General features: G+C 39.4%; 1 protein-coding gene across 6 annotated transcripts in view; it reads right to left on the reverse strand.

Moving 5' to 3' along the window:
• The window catches only part of GRM1 (glutamate metabotropic receptor 1), a 419,903-nt gene that overhangs the window by 71,759 nt on the left and 325,421 nt on the right, over nt 1–22,723 (reverse strand). For all 6 annotated transcript variants that reach the window (XM_021669747.2, XM_012452783.3, XM_064360591.1 and 3 more), the window contains 2 exons: nt 13,093–13,339; nt 6,127–6,295 (listed from right to left, as the gene is read on the reverse strand). In XM_021669747.2, the coding sequence (XP_021525422.1) occupies nt 6,127–6,295; nt 13,093–13,339 (416 nt within the window). The remainder of the gene's footprint in view (nt 1–6,126; nt 6,296–13,092; nt 13,340–22,723) is intronic.

Raw genomic sequence — 22,723 nt, forward strand, 5'->3', positions numbered from 1 at the left:
GAAGCAGAGGCATCATCCATCCTCTTCCCAACCTCTTTTTCCCCTGCCTCTTTTGGCTCCCATTCCCTCAACCTTCCAATCACTGCCCATGAGATCAGAGGGAAAATATCTATTCGAGTGGTAGATCTTATCAAGAAATGGTGTTATAGCATAGTTTTGTTATTTTATATTTTGACAAACATGTTGCAATGTTTCCATCACTGCAAAGTAAGTGGAATGATAAAGCTTTTCAAAGTTCATCTAGCTGATTTCCATAGAATACAAGTTTTGTCTATCACATTATTAAAGTTGTTTTTCTCCCTGAGGACATCATCTGTTTAAATAGCTGAGAACACATCGATTTTATGTAGTTATTTCTGCATAAAGCAACAGGAAGAACTGGTTACACATAGTAGAAATATATTCATAGTATACCCACACACATGTATACATACATACACATACATAAACACATACACATAGATTTTATATTACGTTCTAGAGTATAAACTTTCACCTTATCACATTCCTTTTTTTACTATCAGGAAAAGTAGCATTGTACTAATTGCTTGACAGTTGTGGTCAAGAATCCAAGCTTCCAGATAGACAGCATCTTTTACCCAGTAATGCGGAAGCTAAGGCTAAATGAACAACTGTGAATATAGAGAGCACTTTGAACAGAAGGGAAACGTACAGAGAAAGGGAGAAATGATGTTACAGTAAGGGAGCGAAGGAAGGATATTAGGTTGCTGATGATGACAAATGCTCTGGAATCTGAGACCCTAACCCCAGTCTCTGTAGAGGCTTGAAGGGACATGACCAAACACAGCTTGGCTGCTTTTTAGTCAATGGCCTATGTTGAAATGTGTCAATGTTGAAAATTAATATGATCAACTGTGTTTTTTTAAAGAAGGATATTTTTAGAAATTATAAGTTATCTCCACTGGTAATTTCTCTCAAGTAGCTATATCTACTAAAAGGAAAAGCTAGATACAAAGTCCTGTAGCAGCATTATTTAATAACGCTCATGACACAAACCTAGGCATACTTAACGCTCCAATTTCAGTCAAATATAAATGATTTCTTAGTGGACTCTCTTTGTTCCATCCATTTTTAAGGGTATCTTAGGTCATAATGAGAATGATCATGTTCCCTTTGCTTTGATACTCAGTGAATCCATTCTTTGGCCTTTTTGCTCATCCATGGAAAACTCAGAGTCATATAAGAAGCTGAAATTGAGCAAGGAGCACTCTAGAGGTTTAAACAGTCTTTTTTTCTTAAAAGCACATTTCTAATGCCTTTTAAAACTGAAATTTTATTTCTCCAGTAGATAATTCCAACAAATCAGATGAAATGTCTTGTCTCATAAATGAAACAGTTAACCACCATGGCACATGTATACCTTTGTAACAAACCTGCCTGTTCTGCACAGGTACCCCAGAACTTAAAGTATAATAAAAAATAAAAATAAAGTATACCGTGTATAAGATATATGTAAGTGGACTTTGTTCTATATAAACAAGGTGGCACTTTACGATACAACAATAGGGCATGTGTAAATGAGGAGAAACATCTATGATGTATGCCACATTCACCCAACATCTTCAGAATCCTGTCATAAATCGGCTGGGTGATGATAGGAGGAAGTACTGGTTCTCCACTCTCTTACCCCAGCCTCTCAACCCAAACCAACATCTTGGAGAAAAGAATTCAGACACAAACTTAAGGGAAAAATAAAGCAGAAGAGAGCAGGGAGAGGAGAGAGGGGAAGAAAGAACAGGAGGCCAGTGAAATCAATCTTCAGTATCCTTTCCCTCACTTCTGTGCCGATGTCTCGGTCCCTGTTAAACTCTTCCAGCCTCCTTCACAAATATTGTTTCCTGAATTCTAGTTTCTGTTCCCTCAGCATTTTAAAAGTGGATCATTACTTATGATTCTGTTGTGAGCTATTGAAAAAATAAGGCTTAGAAATTGAAATATGCATTTGTAGGAAATGTGCCAGTTCACATAATGAAAGATAGTTGAAAAACATGTGTCCGTGGGATGATAACAGCTTTGAGTTGGCTCCAAGCCCAGCGTTGGCACTTTCTAGCTGAGAGCTTAGGGGCAAGTGACTCAATCCCTCTGGGTGTCCAACCCTCATCTATAAAACGGGGGGATGATGATACCTGTTTGAAAAGGGTCGTTTCAAAGAGTAATTGAAGTGATGTCTGTAAAGTATCAATTGTACTTGCCTAAGAACATATTAACCAATGTTAGTCCCTGATCCCCATTATCTCCCTTTTCTTTTCCAGAACTTTCTTTTCCTTTACCTTTCCTCCCCTTCCTACCCCTTTCCTGTCCTTTACTATAGCAAGGAAAACAGCAGTGGGTTCTGTATGTGAGACCAGCGCACACACCAGGCCCCTGATGTTTGCTTGCATAACATTGCTCAGATTTTATGTGCTGCCGCAGACTCTCTTTGGCTGCACTTGTGTCTTGGGCCCTTGGCTCTCAGCACTTGGAGAGTTCTAGATGTTGCTGTTATGACTGTCACTGTAGCCTCTACCACTGCTCCTTCATCTTCTGTCATCTCCAGCTGTCTCCCTCCCTTAGAGTGGGCTCTGGGCTCCAGAACTGCCCCTGTTGGACTCATCATAGCAGTAGCCCAGACCAGACCATAGGAGACCCACGTAGGCTGTCACTCCTTACACTGCTTCCAGAATCTGAAGAAGCGCTATTACCAGGTATGGGTTCTGGCTTCCTTAGAGCTGCCTTTAGGGATCAGGTGATGTAACTTCCTGTGAGCATAAACTTTGGCCACAGGAAGCAGAAAATAGGATGAAGGGAACACATTCATTCCTCTCCCGTCCTTCCTCCAATAGTCTGAATAGCCTGTGCAGTGACCTCTTGAGGCCACATGGCTAGTTATCCTCAGTGAAGCAATCTCCTGCTCAATAATGTGTCACATTGTTTTGTGTTGCTTTCCCCCATCCTACCATATCTCACTTCCCTTTCCCCCTCATTCTTGTTTCTCTAGGATTGAATCTTCCATGAAAGCATTAGCAATTAAGCCTTACATAGTTGGTAGGGTTCAAGGGAACCAGAGCTAAGATACTTGTGAGCTACATTTTCCAGGATCTCTTGCCAGCTGTCTTCCGGATGGATTTGGTAAAATAGGAGGAACTAATGGGAGGCAGAAGAGGAAGAGAAGAGAAAAGCCACGTTGCCCTCACTCTCCCACTTCAGGGACAGCTCAGAGGTAGTAGCTGTGAGTTTTCCCTGGGTCCCTCTACCTCTGGAGTGGGAATAGATGCTGCTGTTGGTCATCTTTGAGTTGCCTCAGTACCCCATTTTACTTTTGTAACCATTTTCTCCTCTTAAATTTCCCCTTTTAAACCATCTGCCATGGGATCTTTATTTTTCCTGACTGGACCCTAAGGTAATACACAACAATAAAAAGTATTATTTTATTTACCTGTGTTTGTGGTTTGACCAAAATTATTCTCTTCCTCCATAAGATATTATATTTATAAGCTATATTTGTATTTCTAAAAATATTCTAAAAATCAATAACAAAAGAACACTGGGTTTTTGACTACTTCAAAGGAAATGATCATAAGAAAGTTCTATGGGTTATCAGAAAAGATACACAATTATTATTTTAGCAGTTTAAATGATATTTGATATTTAAAATAAGTAACCCTTTCCTAAAGGTTATATTTCCCAGTTAATACAAGTGCATGTCCTACAGTCAGCTTGTAAGCTGCCTGTCTCTCTGATTCCTTCACAGTGGCTACTGATCTGGCTGTATGCATCCTGGGCCTGGTAGGTGGCAAATTAGTGATGTTAGAATGTGCAATTATTTGGTCAATGGGACTCAAACTGTATTTGTTTCCATATCTCCCAAGGTGCTTATGAGGAACAAAACAAACAACTCCCCTCACCTCCCCTCCAGGTTGCTATTGAGAACACATATATTTCCCTTCTGCAGGGTATACCATATTTCTAAAATTGGCCCCCAAGAGCTTTGCATTTATAGTGAATGCTCTGTAATGGCTCAGCAACAACTTCTGAGATCTCCTTCGATAACACTGCATGGGATAGCACAAACATCATGCCAGAAATAGTTCAGTGTCTAGGTGCAGGGACATAGGCGGACAGCCTGGCCCCGAACTGGGAAGAACAAAGACTGCCCTCCTAGAAGGTGTAAAGGGGAACACACATGGTACGTGAGCACCCATTCACAGCCCCCTGGCAGTCAGAGTAACAACAATTGTGAAAGAGAGCTTGAGGACAGTGAATACTTGCAACAATTTGTTTTTTCCTGCCAGGTTTCATGTTTTCCACATGCCCTGTAAAACTGAACTTTGTAGTTTCAAAAACCTTTTCCCAGTAATTGTCTGCACAATAGACTCAATGCTACACCCACACTAGAGAGGCAGCCTGAGCCAACATATGGCATCCTTTGGGTGGCAGAAGTGTAGTTCAGGGCTTCTCTCTTCTCCCCACCTTATGACTTCAGTCCACAGATACCCTGTTGTTTCCCACGATCCAGAAAAGATGATGCAACCAGAATGCCTTGATCTGGCATCTCACAACAACAGGCAAGGAGAAATTTGGGGCCTCTGGATTTCCGAGATCATAACTTAAATCATCAGCAACCTCATGTGGAAATATTCCACCTAGACAGGAATGAACCTATACATACTACTTTTATATATTAGTAGACTACTGAAATAATTCTGCATTGATTGGAAGCTAGCAGTGTCTCCGTGTCTCCTGAATGCCCCACACAACCCCAGTCACCCAGTCATGTAGGACACATCGACCAAATCTTCCCATGATCCACCAACTCAAAGATTTACCATAGGGCAGGAGGCCTCCAGTACCCTGTAATAGCATGAGAATGGAGTCTATGCTGATTGACTGGTTGTCATAACAACTACTAAATATTTTTAATATAGCTTCTGCAGAGAAGGCACAAGATACTTAAAACCAGGATGATTCACCTCAGAAGTTTGTTTCTTTGTCCAGGCAGCTGGAGTGTCTGAGAATTTGAGTCCACCAGGATAGCTCTTCTCAGCTGCCAAAAGATGTTACAGGTTGCAGATCCTGCATTTCCTTTAGTGGGCTGAGATAAGGCTTGTCCAGCCTCTGTCTAAAACTTAGCATTATATGACTAGATTCTTGCCCTGGGGACCGTTCAGTGAGCTTTTCAGACCACCTCTCCTGCATGGGTGGTTTTGCAGCTCCCAAGCAAAGAATGGCATGGTGGCACATCAGCATGGCAGGAGCCAGAGCCTCATGCCTGATCTACCCCAGGTCCAGCTGTGCTGTGAGACATTTATGTGACAGCCTGTCTGTGCCTCAAGATGAATCACAGAAAATTAGGGATGGAAAAGACCTATTAGGTCATCTAATCCATACCCTGCCATTCACAATCCCTCCTCTATGCTCCGTTTCCTAGTGCATCACCCAGTTTGGTTTTAAATAGCCTGGGATACGGAGAGTGTTGCCTCCATGCCTCCCTCATCGAGAAGCCTCTCTAGCACATCCAAGGATCTGATGCTTGTTTATTGTCATTTTCTATATATAGTGATGTCATAGTTAATCACTTGCCCTACCCCACCCTCCAAATAGCTCCAGAAAATAGTAAGAAAGTGGGGACTCTGTCTTGTGTAGAAAAACATGCCAGTTTCAGAAGAATCAAAGGACTTGGTAGAGAAAAGGAAATGATAAGCAGTCTGCGGTACCTTATTTCAACTTCTGGTATTTTAGTTATTTGCTTATTTAGCGTTGTTCAGCTTCTTTCTTTGACAATAGCTAGAACTATAACTAAGCACTATTACTGGCTTTGGTTTTCACATTTACTTCTGTTTTCAAGTTTTAAAATTTGATTACTCATCCCTTTCCTGCATAGATTGTATTAAAGATTCCAGCCCATCACTGTGATTCAAGTAAAGACTACGCAAATGTTCTAAGAGTTTACCTACTCTATTTCCTAATCTTTGTCTTTTCAGTTTTAGCTAAACACAGCCAAAATCGTAAGCCTGGCACACCCTTTCTGGACGGTGTTGTTTTTAAAAGTGTCTGTGTTGTTCTTTACTAATGTCCAGGCAGATGACCTCCTCACAGATACCACGCATGAATGCATTTTTGGCTTACCTTAATCTGGCCCTTTAAGCAAGGCTCACTGCACACAGATCGCACCATTCCACTCTTGTTCATCTGGATTTTGTAATCATCAATGTTCAGTACTCCTTCATGCCAGGTTCCAACATGCACATAGTCATAGCGATTAGCTTCAGTGTACTGCAGATTCATGATATCATACCTACAAAGAACACAACATGCAGGTCTTACAGAATATACACCTAATGTAGAAAACAGAAAGTTGGTAAGTAGATAATAATAGAATGAAGAGAAAAGCTAGAATCATGTTAAATTCAGCTACTGACAATATTTTACTTTATTTCCTTCCTTCCCTCCCTCTCTCTCTCCCTATCTCTCTCTCTCTCTCTCTCTCTTTCTGTCTGTCTTGCTCTGTTGCCAGGCTGGAGTGCAGTGGAGCTGTTCTCAGCTCACTGGAACCTCTGCCTCCCGGGTTCAAGCAATTCTCCTGCCTCAGCCTCTGGAGTAGCTAGAACTACAGGCACTTAATTAGATCCCATTTGTCTATTTTGGCTTTTGTTACCAATGCTTTTGATGTTTTAGTCATGAAGTCCTTGCCTATGCCTACTTCCTGAATGGTTTTGCCCAGGTTTTATTCTAGGATTTTTTGGTGTTAGGTCTTATGTTTAAGTATTTTATCCACCTGGAGTTAATTTTAGTGTAAGGTGTCAGGAAGGGGTCCAGTTTCTGCTTTCTGCATATGGCTAGCCAGTTTTCCCAACATCATTTATTAAACAGGGAATCCTTTCCCCATTGCTTGTTTCTTCTGCACAGCAAAATAAACAGTCATTAGAGTGAACCAGTAACCAACAGTATGGGAAAAAATTTTTACAATCTACCCATCTGACAAAGGGCTAATATCCAGAATCTACAAAGAACTAAAACAGAATTACAAGAAAAAAAGCAAACAAACCCATTCAAAAGTGGGCAAAGGATATGAACAGATACTTTGCAAAAGAAGACATACATGAGGCCAACAAACATATGAAAAAATGCTCATCATCACTGGTCATTAGAGAAATGCAAATCAAAACTACATTGAGATACCATCTCACACCAGTTAGAATGGCGATCATTAAAACATCTGGAGACAAAAGATGCTGGAGAGGATGTGGAGAAATAGGAACACTTTTACACTGTTGGTGGGAGTTTAAATTATTTCAACCATTGTGGAAGACAGTGTGGTGATTCCTCAAGGACCTAGAAATAGAAATTCCATTTGACCCAGCAATCCCATTACTGGGTATATATCCAAAGGATTATAAATCGTTCTATTATAAGGACACATGCACATGAATGTTCATTGCAGCACAGTTTACAATAGCAAAGACTTGGAACCAACCCAAATGCCCATCAATGATAGACTGGACAGGGAAAATGTGGCAAATATACACCATGGAATACTATGCGGCCATAAAAAACAATGAGTTTGTGTCCTTTGTAGGGACGTGGATGAACCTAGAAACCATCATTCTCAGCAAACCGACACAAAAACAGAAAATCAAACACCGTATGTTCTCTCTCATAGGCGGGTGTTGAACAATGTGAACACGTGGACACAGGGAGGGGAGCATCACACACTGAAGTCTGTGGCGGGGGGGATCTAGGAGACAGACAGTTAGGGGTAGGGAGTTGGGGAGGGATAACATGGGGAGAAATGCCAGATATAGGTGATGGGAAGAGGCAGCAAACCACATAGCCATGTATGTACCTATGCAAAAATCCTGCATGTTCTTTACCTGTGCCCCAGAACCTAAAATGCAATAATATATATATTTTTTTTTAAAAAAAGAGGAAATAAAATTGCATTCACTTTTAACAACAACAACAAAAAAGAACTACAGGCACATGCCACCACGCCCAGCTAATTTTATATTTTTAGTAGAGACGGGTTTCACCATGTTGGCCAGGATGGTCTGTTTCCTGACCTCGTGATCTGCACTCCTTGGCCTCCCAAAGTGCTGAGCCAGCACATCTGGCCTATTTTAGTTTATTTCTTATGTTTCCTCTGATCATCCGAAATGTGTATATTCCAATCTTCAATCTCTGTGTATCATGCATATTCACTAAAAAATAAATTACTCTTGTACTTTTCTCTCTCCTTATCCTCCAAAAAAAATCCTGTGTTTGCTGAGTTGATCATGTCCTTCAAATTATTATTTACTAAGTTATTCTTTGAATAAGTAACCATCAATAAGAAAATTAATTTTTTATTTGATTACTTTAATCCAAATTTGTTTTTCACATTCAGTTGTCATTTTCATTACACTGTATTAAAAAGGGTGAGTTTTGTATTAAGTCTGGAACCTTTTTAAGGTGCTAATAGAGCAAGAAATCTGAGAAAGGCATCTTTAATTAGTAGGATGTTGAGGGTTTAATGTCTTGTGCATTGACATTTAAACTAATCTCTTCCCTGATTAGGATAAATATTTTTGAAACCGTAATTTGAATTGCCGGAACACTGTACAATGGCAAAACCTACATTTAGAACACTTCACTATAATAATCATTTCACTATATACCTATATTATATCAAAACATCATGTTGTAGACCACACACCATATATGTATATGGTATAGGACATTCTCCAGTGCAATCTAAAGAACAAAAGATCTAACATCAGAATGTGCAAGTTGGTCTCTTTTCTAACATTTTAACAGTAGATTATACTACTTAGGAATGCCACTAAACTCTTTAAACCTCATGTGGTTCTTGTAGGGATTTATTAAGATAGGCATGTAAAAAACTGCTTTGTAATTGGGACAAATGCATATGTCCTATGGTCGAAATACTGATGTTCACCCCCTTCCACTCATATGTTGAAAATCTAACCCCCAAGGTGATGGTATTAGGAGGAAGGGCCTTCAGGAGGTGATTAGGCCATGAAGACAAAGTCCTCATGAATGAAATTAGCAAAGCAGCCTTAAAAAGCTTTCTTGCCCCTTCCACCACACAAGGGCACAATTAGAAGGCAACATCTGTGAACCAGAAAGCAGGGCCTCACTAGACACCAAATCTGTTAGTGCCTTGGTCTTGGACTTTCCAGCCTCCAGGACTGTGAGCAATACATTTCTGTTATTTATGAACCACACAGTTTATGATATTTTGTTATAGCATCCCAAATGAACAAAGTCAATCTGTAAGGCAATAGCATGATTTTATTCATATTTCTATTACTATTAGTGCCCTAAAATACTCTGGTTATTTTCATTACTATACAAATACTAGAGAACAACTTTGCACTGGAATAACCATTTATATCTCAGTCATGGGAAACGCTGGCATTCTTACATCTTCTTTCCATGTTGCTATTCACTCTATAATTAATGTTGCATTTTCCCAAAGCTGCATTCTTGGCTGGCCTTTATGAGTTCTGCAAAGTGGGATTCTTTTCTGCAGTACCTATGCAGAGTCTTCATCCTCTTGGACTAGAAGATGAGTCACGGCCTTATGCTCTGTGCTTGACTGAAAGAAATGGCTATTAATCAACACATACTCTTCTTCATCAGCTCTCTTCATCCCTCTTCCCTCTCCCATGCCCCTAACTAATCTATCCTGCAATTCTTTCTCTCCAAACTGATTCATGCTCACCATCCCTCTCAGCCTAGCACTCCAGGAGGCTACAGGCAACCAAACTGAGTTGGCGTCTGAAACCTATTGGCTGTATGTGGCCTAGTTATTTTATTTTATTTTATCTAGACAAGAAATATAAGTTGATTGGCTTTTCTGCCTGTTCTTAATGTGCAAATGCATTCTGTCACCCACAGGGTAGCTAATGGCTTCTCCACATCCAGATTCTTGCAATTTCTACAAATAGTCGTCCCCTAAAAGAAAAGGGCACTCTGGCAAAATAAAGAAAGCTCTCCTTTGCCAGGTAAACAAACACACCTAGAATGAGAAGGGAGAATGGTACACCCAGAGCACATTATTCATCTCTTTGCTGTGCTGAATTTTGGCTAATAGAGAGTTGTTATCCCCGGTTGCCGAGACATAGCAGAAAGTTCTTCAGAGTATCTTTCTGAGTGATAGCCAAGTGGGAATTAACTGTGGGCTGATGGCTCACACTCATCTTGTGATCAATGACACTATCTACACCTCTGATATCTTATCATTTTAAATTGATTAGAACTACAGGACCTCTTGTGCTGTTGTGAATGTTTGATATGAGTAATTTCCTTTTTCATTTCCAGGAATTTTTGTGTTTTTGTTCCAGATTACATTATTATAGCCTCTCACATACTCATAAAGAAGGCTTTGCTGTAATGCTAGCTCTAGAATGTCTTTTTCCCTTAAGTCAGTTTCCCAAGATTTTTATTTTAGTTTCCTCACTTGCTCTTTCATAAGAGAAATCAGTTCACACTTCATTAGCATTTAGAAACAAAAAAAAATCACAATATTTTGGTATAAAACACATTTAAAAAAAAAAAAAAGTCCCCAAAGCCAGGAAAAAAACTATTGAAAATATCAAGGGAAAAATACTGACTTAATTTTTAAAAAGCCTTCCTTGTACTGTGTGTGTTACTGAACACTGACCTTCTCTTTTGACCCCAGGGTCCCTTCTTTTTTGATCCCAGGGTCCCTTTGTTTTTGACCCCAGGGTCCCTTCTCTTTTGACCCCAGGGTCCCTTCCAGGCATGTGAGTCTTTATTTTGGAATATTTTTATGTTATAAATCACACCCTTGCAACATTCTCCTAATGCAGTCAGTTTACATTGTGTGATGATTAACTGAAATAATTACAAAAGGGACCAAAAGCATGAACGATGGATGACAGGAGGAGGAAGTACAGGGAGGTTTTCAAAACAGAAATTGAAAACAGATTATGCCAACCAATTGCAAGCAGAATGATATGATCCCCAAGAAAAGGCCCTGGAGAAAGATTGAGATTTGAATATTTAATTAAAGATGGAGAAGAAACAAGCTAAAATTATGCACCTACGTTTTAGATAACTTGTCAAGAGTAAGAAGAGTAAACTTGAATTTATGAAGTGTCAAAAATGCATCTGTCCCTGTGCCAGGCACATTGTATGTTATCTTTGAGAATCATGAAGGAAGGTTTACATTCTCATTCTGACCCCTTATTGAGCCTAGTATCCAGTGGAACACAGGATGAAAGAGGGTTTACAGAGGCAAGTGGTCAATGCTCTGAATCTCAGACTCAGTTGTTGCTCCTGGTACCATTTCCTCGAAGCTTTTCACATGCCCAGTTCGTGAATCATTCCATCTACTCCACTTGCATTCTAATCAAAATCTGCTCCCACCTAACAAGCAGCTTGTAAGAAATCTGATAAATTGATCATTTTAATTGCTGACAATGACTTATATCATTTATCCTTCTAGAGCTGCTGGATTTTAACAGGGAGAATTCAGTTAGCTCTCACAAGGTTCTCCCTAAGTGCAGAACTTCAAGCTGACATAAAGAGACACATGGAGAATTATTTAGGGTCAAACAGTCACTTACAGTGCTTCTGAAATGACATTAAGAAGGTTACGAGGGCCAGGCACAGTGGCTCATGCCTGTAATCCCAGCACTTTGGAAGGCCAAGGTGGGTGGATCACTTGAGGTCAGGAGTTTGAGACCAGCTTGGCCAACATGGTGAAACCCCGTCTCTACTAAAAATACAAAAAAAAAACCCCAAAAAACAAAAAAAAACAGGTATGGTGGCACACACCCGTAGTCTCAGCTACTTGGGAGGCTGAGGCAGGAGAATCACTTGAACCCGGGGGCAGAAATCACAGTGAGCCGAGATCATGCCACTGCACTCCAGCCTGGGCAACAGAGCAAGAGTCTATCTAAAAAAAAAAAAAAAAAACCCAAGAAGGTTGCCAGCCACGTTGCTTTAATTTTAGGATTAGCTAAAAGGCAGTGTGATGTGGCAAAAGATTACAAGCCTCAGAGTGAGAGCAGCTGCCTCCACCGCTTGCAATCTGTGTGACACTGGGTGAGTTTCTTAGTTACTCCAATACTCAGTTTTATTATCTGTAAAAGAAAGACAACGATCCCCCTACAGCAATGAAGATTAAATGATTTGATGTTCCACTTGAACACAGCATATGATTTCCTAAAAAGCTCTAAGTCTGGAACATCATACACTGAAAGGTGACAGAGCCTGTAAGACCCTGGGCTTGCTGTGTGGCAGCCAATCTGAGGGCCTTTTTCCTTCCTCCTAGAGGTTTCAATTCTTCTCCTGCCATTCTCATTATGCCTTTCCTAGGAAATTGTGTATAATTGAACACAACTATTCTTGAAACTAACAGAATTTTCTATGTACCAATTACACTTGAGCTAACTGGTGGCATCAAGTATTGCAGAGCAGACTGTATGTCAAATGGCTTGGAGAGGATTTTATGTATATACCTCGGTTTATATTTCATCTGCTTTTTGTTTGATTAATTCTTGAGCCATAGGGACTCAATCCCAAAAAGAAAGTTCTTTCCTTTCTTGCTCCAAGAGATATGTTAGTAGAAACATAAGTTAGCCTGAGGAGAAGGGACACATATGCAGTTCTCTTTACATACTGAGCTCTTTAACCAGGTGTAATATTCAAAATATTTCATAACCAGAATGTCATATAGTAAATGAATCAGAAAGATACTGGCTTGATACTGGCAAGGTCTGAGAGGTTTCTGCTGGCCAAGTGTAATTTCTTTAGTCTCCTGGGCTTGCAGGGAGGTTCCAAGCATTCTGGAAAAAGGGTCAAGTGACAGCTGAGTAAGGGGGTGGCACGGTAGAATACTGGGTACTGGGTGTTGACAAAAAAGTATTTCAATGTTTTAAAAAGTGGTGTGGTCTTTGGTCATTTCACCTGATATTATCTCTAGATATTTTTGCTACCTAGTTGTATCTATCCTTATGACACCCAGAACCCATGGAACCAGATGAAGCCATAGTTGCCATCTGTCTGGCTCAGGAAGGCTCACACATTTATTCAGATTCATTACTGAAAAGACTACTTTACCTTCCAGGAGCATCTCCTTTCTCATCAAACCACACCTCCTCTCCAGACACGCCGATGAAGGAGGACTTGATGAGGAAGTCCAGGAGCTTTCTGCCATCGATGGGTTTCATGGCATCGCAGAGGCCCACGTGGCCAGGGCAGAGGGCATGGTGCATGTTCTGCAGCCCATGTGCCATGGCATAGATGGCATTGATGACAAACCCCATCTTACTGTCCTGGACATAGTTTTCTTCTAAGCTTTCATTGCCTGTAACAATAAAAGTAGATGACTATCAAGGTCACAATAATAAAGATTAGGCTCACAGGTTGAATTCTCAAATGCTTTCTGGAGCTCTCGGAGGAAGGCAATAGGCAGTGACACTGGCAGAGACCAAGCCCACCTGTGCAAGCTTTGCACTTGCGGCTGGCTCCAGTGGATTCCACCTGCAGATGGTTTATTCAGTCATATTCTCTCTATTCAATAATGGTCTCATGAGATATAAAACAAACTCCATAGAGGTGAAAATAAAGGACTTTCAAATATTGTAAAGCAATCCTGAAGGAGTAATGGAAATAACTCTTATGCCCTCTTTGTTCACAGGAACTTATATTAAAAATCTTCCTATATCATGGTACTAGAAAAGTATTTCTTTTATTCCTTTATGACAATCCACAGTTCACAGGAATTCAGTTTGTGCATTATCTAAATCATGGTATTTTCTTTTGGTGATTCCACTATTGTTACCATTTCTAGGGCCAGAAAAATCCAGAGTTAGAAGAAATGGCCAGTATGAATCTCTTCTTATATATGGTTGACAGGGCGGAAATATTTAAATCAGATTTGATAGTTATTAGAAACTCAGGTAAAATGTTTCCTGAAGGAAGAGTCATACTACACATTAATTTTAGCCTTTAGATTTTACCTGTGAATTTCAAAAGCCCTGCAATCATTTCTACCTATGTCACAGGTGATCAAAAACTTGGTTCACAAAAATGGTACTCTGTTACTTATAAGCTCCATATTGGAAGTCTAGACTTCAGGATTTAAATATGAATGAGAAATTTGAGAACCAATTGGGTTCGCTGAAATAAAGGTAGCAGGTTTGGAAAACAAAAAATGTATCTGGGACACATCACTGGCATAACTCAGAGACTGTAGTTGGTTCCTGAAACTTGCTTCTCTCTTCAGTGAGCTTTTCCTTCCTCATTTGACTGATAGTGGGGGATCGATGTGATGTGTGCTTGAAGTATTAGAAGTTGGGAAAGTCAGCAATTCAGCTGCCTATGGGACTGAGAACAACATGGGGCTCCTCACACTCCCTGCCAGCTGCCCTCTTTGTTCCAGCCTAAATAGGTCACTGGACACTAAGGTTCCCAGGCTAAGACTAGCAGAGAAATATTTAGGAAGTTAGACAGTTTGAGTCTTCAGAAGAAATGGCAAAGAGTTTTGACTTTGATATCAAACTTGGGATGAAAATGGACATTTTTAAAGAGTTCTATTTAAAGGCCTATCTATTAGATGTAGTCAAAAGTTTGAAAAAATATACATATGTCTACCCTGAGAGTGAGATCTAAAATACCCAAGCTAGGTTAAAGGGGAAGAAGATTAGATTTTAATCCATCTTCCAGCTTTGGGTGATAGGACATTATTAAAAGAGTAATTTTCTAAAGCAATGTTTTCCTGCTTGAAAGGAAATTTTCCAAGAGGGAATGAAGAGTGAGAGACAGGAAGGGCATTTTAAAATCAAACCACACATAATAACTATAGAAAGTTACATAAGACAGAAAGAAAAGATCCTCCTTCCAAAAACTACACAGTCATTTAAACAGAGTATCTTCTGTCTTCTGTCACCCAGAACCCAGGGCCCTTACTGTTGGATTTCTTTCTCTCCCTCTCCAAACCTACTGGGATCATAAAATAGGTAAATTTGCGCCATCTGTCTGATAACTCTTAAACTAGCCCTGATGGGCTTGCCCAGAACCCCAAATGCTAAATATTAAAGCTACTAGAATCAGAGCTAAAGAAAAAAAAGACAAAAATTGAGTGGCAAAATAACCTTCAAGGCAGCAGCCCCTTAAAGTCAATACTAAATACTAAAACCATCACCCAAAGTCACAGTCATTCCAGCCAACACCAGGATCAAACTGTAGAAAAATATCATGATAAACACCTAATGTTCTTTACCAAATGAAAAATTATCTGTTAGGGACAAGCCTTATGGCCACTGAGTTTGCTCTTCTTGGTTTTATAACTACTATTTAAGATTTATTTTACATAGATAAAAAATTATGTTGGTGTCCCTGGTACAATAAGCCAGTGCCACTGGTTGTCTAGTGGATACTAAACATTCATCAGCACTGAGACAGGAACTGTTCTTGGACATCTGTGAGATCAGTGTTTTCCTTTTGATCCTCATTTACAGTGATCATGTAATATGTCTTGGGTCACTTTTTAGAGAGAGAGTTAGTGTTGGTAATGATTATTTTGAAGAACACAGGTGTAAACAAGGCAAACTAGGCAAATTGTGTCATGTCTTTTAACCCAGGTGCCTTCTGTGTCTATCTTCTGATGTTATCATGGGTAAAATTAATATATAAATATGTATGTATAGATACACATAAACATATGGACATAGATGTATACATATGTATATACAAACAATAAACAGTCAATAGAATGTTATCATTTTTTAACTAATTTCACACTTATCTAATTTTTTTTTTGAGATGGAGTCTCACTCTGTCACCAGGCTGGAGTGCAGTGGCCCAATCTCAGCTCACTGCAACCTCCACCTCCCAGGTTCAAGTGATTCTCCCGCCTCAGTCTCCTGAGTAGCTGGGACTACAGGCACCATGCCCAGCTAATTTTGGTGTTTTTAGTAGAGACGGGGTTTCACCATGTTGGCCAGGATGGTCTCTATCTCTTGACCTTGTGATCCTCCCCGCTTGGCCTCCCAAAGTGCTGGGATTACAGGCATGAGCCACAGTGCCTGGCCACACTTACCTAATTTTTAAAAAATTTATTTGATAAATATTTATTCATACCTATGATATACCTGGCACTGTTTTTGGCAATGGGGTATTATGTAGACAAAACGTACAAGAATCCCTGATGTCACAGGACTCAAATTCTTATAAAAGGCTATAGAAAAAAAATTTTAAATTAATACAACTAAGAAAATTTATGTAATGATTATAATTAAATAAGTGTGATAGAAAAAATAAAAGAGAACAGGAAAGAAAAACTGGGAATGCTGAGACAGTATTATGTAGACCGGTTAGAGTCGACCTCACCAAAAAGAGGAGAGTTGAGTGAGTAATTGAAAAAGAAGAGGGAGTTAATCAGGCAAATATCTGGGAAAGAGCATTTAAGGAAAAGGCAATGGCTTCATATCTACAGTAATAATAGTACTAGCTGCCACTTCTTGAGTGTTTGTTATATACAATGCTTAACAGATGAACTATAATGCTCACCATAATCTGCCAACTAAATATTGGTCTCACTGTTTGACAGGTGAGGAAACCACGTGGTATAACTAGATTCAAATGTCTCCTCAGTCCTTGTTCTTCCTGTCACACTTAGTGGCAAGGCAAGGGCAGGTATAGAAATCTAGAGGAGACACTTTTCCAGTGACAGAGGACAGGGCGTCCTTCAGTGCCCTGACATCATTGTCAAGCCTAGGTTAGGACTTCTCCCTGGGGTCATTCCAGATGTGCACAGCTGTCTCTCTGACTACAAGTACTGGCACCCAATCTATCAATAGCAAACGATGACAAAGAAGCCCATTCTGTCAGTATCATATTGAGAGCTGGGAGGCTAGACACATGCTTCCGGAGAATATTTGCAATGTAATAGCTCACACCCCTTTCCAAAATACAGACAGAGTTTGTGTGTTTGTGTCCATCTGAAGTGGGTTCCTGTGTTCTCTTACCCTGCTAGTCCCCTGGCTCTGTACACCCAGGGGGATCCTACTGTCAGGAAAAACTCTCTTCAGCTACTGCCTCAGTCTCAGCCTTCCTGGCCCCAGTCTAATGAACTAGCATGGAGGGACATGTGACATAAAGTTGGAAGGTCATGTGGCTTTAACAGGGCCATTTCCTTTACCACAGCAACTGTCCCAGATAACGTTGTAAGGATCTATCATCTGACAAACAAAATCTATGATAGCCTTCCTTGTCCTCTGTCCTGTATTTTCATGACTAGTGAATAGAGAATTATAAACTAATAACATTGTCACTTGGTGGGAAGGTGAAAACACTTTGGTTTCCTGGGGTTTAGTGCCTTTTCATAACACTTGTCTCAGAGTTATTAGCAAGAAGGAGATTTTATGAATCATTTTCTGTGGTGCGTTAACTATTTGGGACCACTAGGATATCATTAAACCATTACCTTTTTTAATATGCTAAATGGAACCAATTAATTGCAATTGACTGTGTTTATTTACTTTCAAAAGAATACCTGCCTAACTACTTCACTGTGGGTTATGAAAATAGCTGCCTTGGTTCTAAATAGTAATCTTGTTCTTATTGTGAAATCTCAACAAGGCCTATAAACTGCTACCTGAGTCAGCGGCATACAGGTTCTCCATGGGGACAGGAACAGACAGGGTAGCCTCTGAAAACAGGAAATTCATGGTGACTGGGAGAAGGGTCAGTAACTCCATCTGCTGTCATTTAGGATGGTTTTTCAGCAGAGTGGTAGAGCAGAAAGAACTCTGGACAAGGCACATGAGCGGCTGGGATTAGATACAGTTCTGCTGTATCGTATCAACAATATATTTCCAGCCAGGTTCCGTGGCTCACGCCTGTAAACCCAGTACTTTGGGAGGTCGCGGTGAGTGGATCATTTGAGGTCAGGAGTTCAAGACCAGACAGGCCAACATGCTGAATCTCTGTCTGTACTAAAAATACAAAAATTTAGCCAGGCATGGCGGCAGGCACCTGTAATCCCAGCTACTCCAGAGATTGAGGCAGGAGAGTTGCTTGAACTGGGAGGCGGAGGTTTCAGTGAGCCAAGATTGTGGCACTGCACTCCAGCCTGGGCAACAAGAGTGAAACTCCCTCTCAAAAAACAAAACAAAACAAAACAAAAACGAAGCAAATATTGTATTTCCAACAAGCCATGAAGGTTGGACAAGGGTCTTGACCTCCTTATGCCTCAATCCTAATATATGAAACAATAAAAATAATGAAGGGCTCATATTTTTCTGTGGAACAGAAATAATGGATAACACAAATGGATAAGATTATCTTCCTGAAGACCTCTTTCCCCTCTAAAGCTTTATGGTTTTTTCCTCTAATTCCCATTTATTAGTACTTGGCAAAGCCATTCATACTACTCTATGAGATAGGTTCTATTATCACCATTTCACAAAATAGAAAACTAAAGGGCAAAGCTAAGTCATGGGCGGGAGGGATGCCCTCCTTTCCCTTCGGAAAGGGAAACCGACTCTCATTAATTTCTGGAGCCTCTCTTACCTACTAGGAAGAGAAGTGATTCTACTTATTCATGGATTGAGGAATAAAATAAAAACAAATACTGGTCATATTCAGCTCAGTCTTTTATCTTATTTGGAACCAGGCACTTGACTCAAAGATTCTGATTGGCTCTTCATCCTTCTGTAAATGTGGACTGTAGTTGTCCAGCCATATCAGTGACTACAGTGACTAGACAGGTTAATCTATCTAGTTTTGGGATCAAATACTCAAAAGTCTTTTGTGAGCACCATGTCCCTAATCCAGTTTGGTCTTTTTTTTTTTTTTTTTTTTTTTTTTTTTTTTTTTTAAGATGGAGTTTTGCTCTTGTTCCAGGCTGGAGTGCAATGGCGAGATCTCAGCTCACCACAACCTCCTCCTCCTGGGTTCAAGCAGTTCTCTTGCCTCAGCCTTCTGAGTAGCTGGGATTACAGGCATGTGCCAACATGTCTGGCAAATTTTGTATTTTTACAAAATACAAAATGTTGGTCAGGCTGATCTTGAACTCCCAACCTCAGGTGATCCACCCACCTTGGCCTCCCAAAATACTGCAATTACAGGCATGAGCCACCATGCCTGGCCCAGTTTGTTCTTCTGTTTATCAGTTAGTTTTGTTTTTCACTGAAGCATCAGTTACATATAGTAAGGTGCAGAAATCGTTACTGTACAAGTCAAAAAAGTTTTACATATGTACACATTCATGTAACTGCTGCCCACGTCATGGTATGGAGCATTTCTAGGAGAAAGTGTTCATTTATTTAGTTTTCTTAATTTATCCTAGCAATTTTTTTTATCTTTCAGTGTGCAGACCCTATGTGTTTGATTTTTCTGATACTACTACAATTGGCATATTTTTATTTTTTAATTGCTTGTTGCTAGTATACAGGAATATTGTTGATATTTGTATACTAACTTTGTATCCTGCACGTTTGCTAAATGTACTTATTAATTCTAATTTTTTATAAATTATTTTGAATGCTCTATGTATACTCACAAGTCTATTCCTAGGTCTACTGCTTATTCGGATCTAAATTTGGGAAGGAAATACATAGGCTGACCCACTAAAATCACAGGAGTCCTAAATTCAAGGTGACAGAGTAGCAAGGACAGATGCAGACCTCATATGCAGGCACTCCCTGTCAGCAGTGCTGTGTATGCATGCGGCAGCCCTACCCAACTCGTAGAGTGGTCCCATTACAAACAACAGGACATTTGTTAGCACAAATTATTAGCTTAATGTTCGTTTGTTCTGAGCTGTTAGTAATATTGTCCCAGTTTGAATGTCCAGAATTGAAAAATATAGAGAATAGATTGAAAGAATATTTAGCCCAATAAAGTACCTTTGTGGATGCCTGTTTGATTTTGTTAATGCAACCCCATCACTATGCATGTAGGTCTAATGATACCCTTTCCAATCTAAATCCTTGGCATTAACTTCAAATTAAAAGAACAAACACCATAAGCATTAGTGTATCTCCTCATAAAGCAAGGAAGCATTCAGGGAAACAATGGTAAATATGACTCTCCCTGGAAAAAATATTCTTCTGATTTCTTGACATTTGTAGCTCTCCACCGCTTCTTTTTGCCTGACAGCATTATATATTCAATACCTAATTTGATACAATCTCAATTCAGATCAAAATAGAAAGGGCTGTAATTATTTTATATTGTTAACATATCGAGCAAAGAAAATGAAATTCATATTCCTTTAAATTGCCTGAGTCTTAGATGTATTGAAGGAAGATTAATCAGGTCATTTTTAAAATAATGACCTCAAAGGGATAAAGTGCCCTCAATTTTGCTTGAAGGCCTGGGCTGCTAAAGTTTCCTTGTGCATTTCCAGGGAGAATTTGAGATAAGATTCAGAACTGTCTAGCCTTGCCTGTGTCCAAGTCTAAGACCTGGGAATTGTTTCCTCTGATACTAGATTTTACTCTTTCCCTAAAGCGTTCTCTCTGCTCACATCACAGAAAAATGTAACAAACCCATTATTTTCTATTCGGTTTATTAAAATGTAAATTAACTCCTATGTAGGAGAAAAGAGAAGAAAGGAAAGATCATTTAATCAAGCACATGTTATTATCAATGTTATTATTAGCTGAATTTCTATTGCTTAACCCCACCTGGGCTTTACATGTACTAACAATACAGAAACTTTTCTAAATGCATCATTACAATCTAATGTTAAAACAGAAATTTTTCAGGTGCATGACATATCAACAGCAGGCTCTTTGCGAATTGACAATAATATGGTAGATCTTGATTCTCTGAAAATACAATTGCACTTAGCTAATCCATATTTCAAAAAATTATGCTGTATCTGGAAACCAAACAAGGACAATCACAAAGGTGTTTAAGTGCTGCTGAGGATCAGTTAGTAACAGTTGAATTTTGGGGCTCTTCATTTCTTTAAGAGAGAAAACAAGGGCTGCTTGCTATGTGCCTTTGCTGTTATTATTGATCTGGCTCAAAACAGTGTCATGGAGTTATAAACCACTCCCCCTGGAGTAACTAATCTTTGCAGGTCTGCAGTAGGCATTTGCCAGATAATCATAGAGACAGAGTATGCTACAGAGAGCTGACTGCTTTAGCCAGTGTGGGAAGTTAGACTGTTGTTAGAATCTATCAGGAACCGATTCCTTACTCAACAACCTGCTGGGTCAGAATCTTTGCCAAGCATATTCCTCTTGGCCTCTCCCACACTCTAAGAAGGCAGATCTATGCTCATAGCACCACCTCTATTTATTTATGGGTGATAGGAAGGATACTTTTCTTTAGATATGTAAGAAACTTTCAAAGTTTATGCTATTATGGTCCTCTTTGAATCCCAAGCAATGATATGTCCTTTCTGAGTATCTCTGTTTTCAGGCTGCAGTGATTTAGACTGAGCTAATAACACAAAGAAAATAATACAAAGTGAAATGGAAGAGCTGTTGTAAAAACTCTACTTATTTCTAACCTGTTTTATTAGGTTCTAATGTAATATCTTCTGGTAACCAATATAAGGTCTTGCTTATTACAAAATCAAAACCATAAATGTTACATGGCATTAACACTGTAAATCCACTTTTATGATTGATTCCTGATGAATGCAACACAATATCTATAACTTGACAAAATGTCGCACTTAAAAAGTTTATGTTAGGCTATATTAAAGAGTATCCTTTAGCTGTTTTCCCTGGAATTAATATGCCAAGTAGATGAAATGGAGGCATGGAACAGAAGCCTGCCATGTTCTGGACAGACTTTGTGATTTAAACATTAGGCCATAAAGTTTACTACCGTATCAGCAACACATGGGAATAAGATACACTGTGGATTTTTGTTTAAGGTTCATTTCTTCAGGGCACTATTAGTTGGTATTTTATGTAGACTTATCAACCCAGTAAAACGATGACACTCTGTCCCAATGCTGTAATTGTGAGGATTTCTTGAATGTTACCTTTATGTAGTGTCTCCCAGTAGCATCTCTTCAAAGAGTCAAATTTAGAATTCCCAAGCGCCTGATAAAAACTCACGGCTAGTGAAACTGTAGTCAGTCTCTATCACAGAATTTAAGAAGACTAATGTTGTCAAAAGCACACAGGCAAGGCAGTCTTAGTGACATCTGTTGATAAAACAAATGTAGGGCCCAGACTTCACGCAAATCTGTTTGGATATATCAGCCACTCTGCTCAGGTTGCAAAGGGCATATTTGCAGAAACAAGAATGACAAATACAGATTCTACAATAAGAAGGATCACCTTGAGAGGTCACGGTCTGAGCCAAATCTATTAAAATTACACTCAGGAATGAAATACAAGCACTGCACTATAGCTAGTAGAGTTGTTTCTCACGGGGTACGTGTTAATGATTTTCAAATAGCTACACATACGTATACCAAGACTGAACAAATAAATAAATGAATAGCAGGTGGTAGAAGCCAGCATTCTGTCACTGTTGGGTGGTGAGATTACAAATAAGCAAAAGGAGAAAGTTAGAATAAACCATGTGGTACAGGGAAACATCAGCAAAATTTAAATTAAGTTTGGTATATAAACTGATATACAGTAATGATTACAGATACATGTTTACATGTGGTTTGGCATACATATATTACATAGTTCTTTTCACTGAATAAACAATACTCCAATAGGAGCAAGCACACAGAATGCTCAGATCTTGGTTTCTAATACAA

This window comes from Aotus nancymaae, unplaced genomic scaffold, assembly GCF_030222135.1.
Source record: "Aotus nancymaae isolate 86718 unplaced genomic scaffold, 86718_ANA_hifiasm-v0.15.2.pri h1tg000040l, whole genome shotgun sequence".
Taxonomy (NCBI): domain Eukaryota; kingdom Metazoa; phylum Chordata; class Mammalia; order Primates; family Aotidae; genus Aotus; species Aotus nancymaae.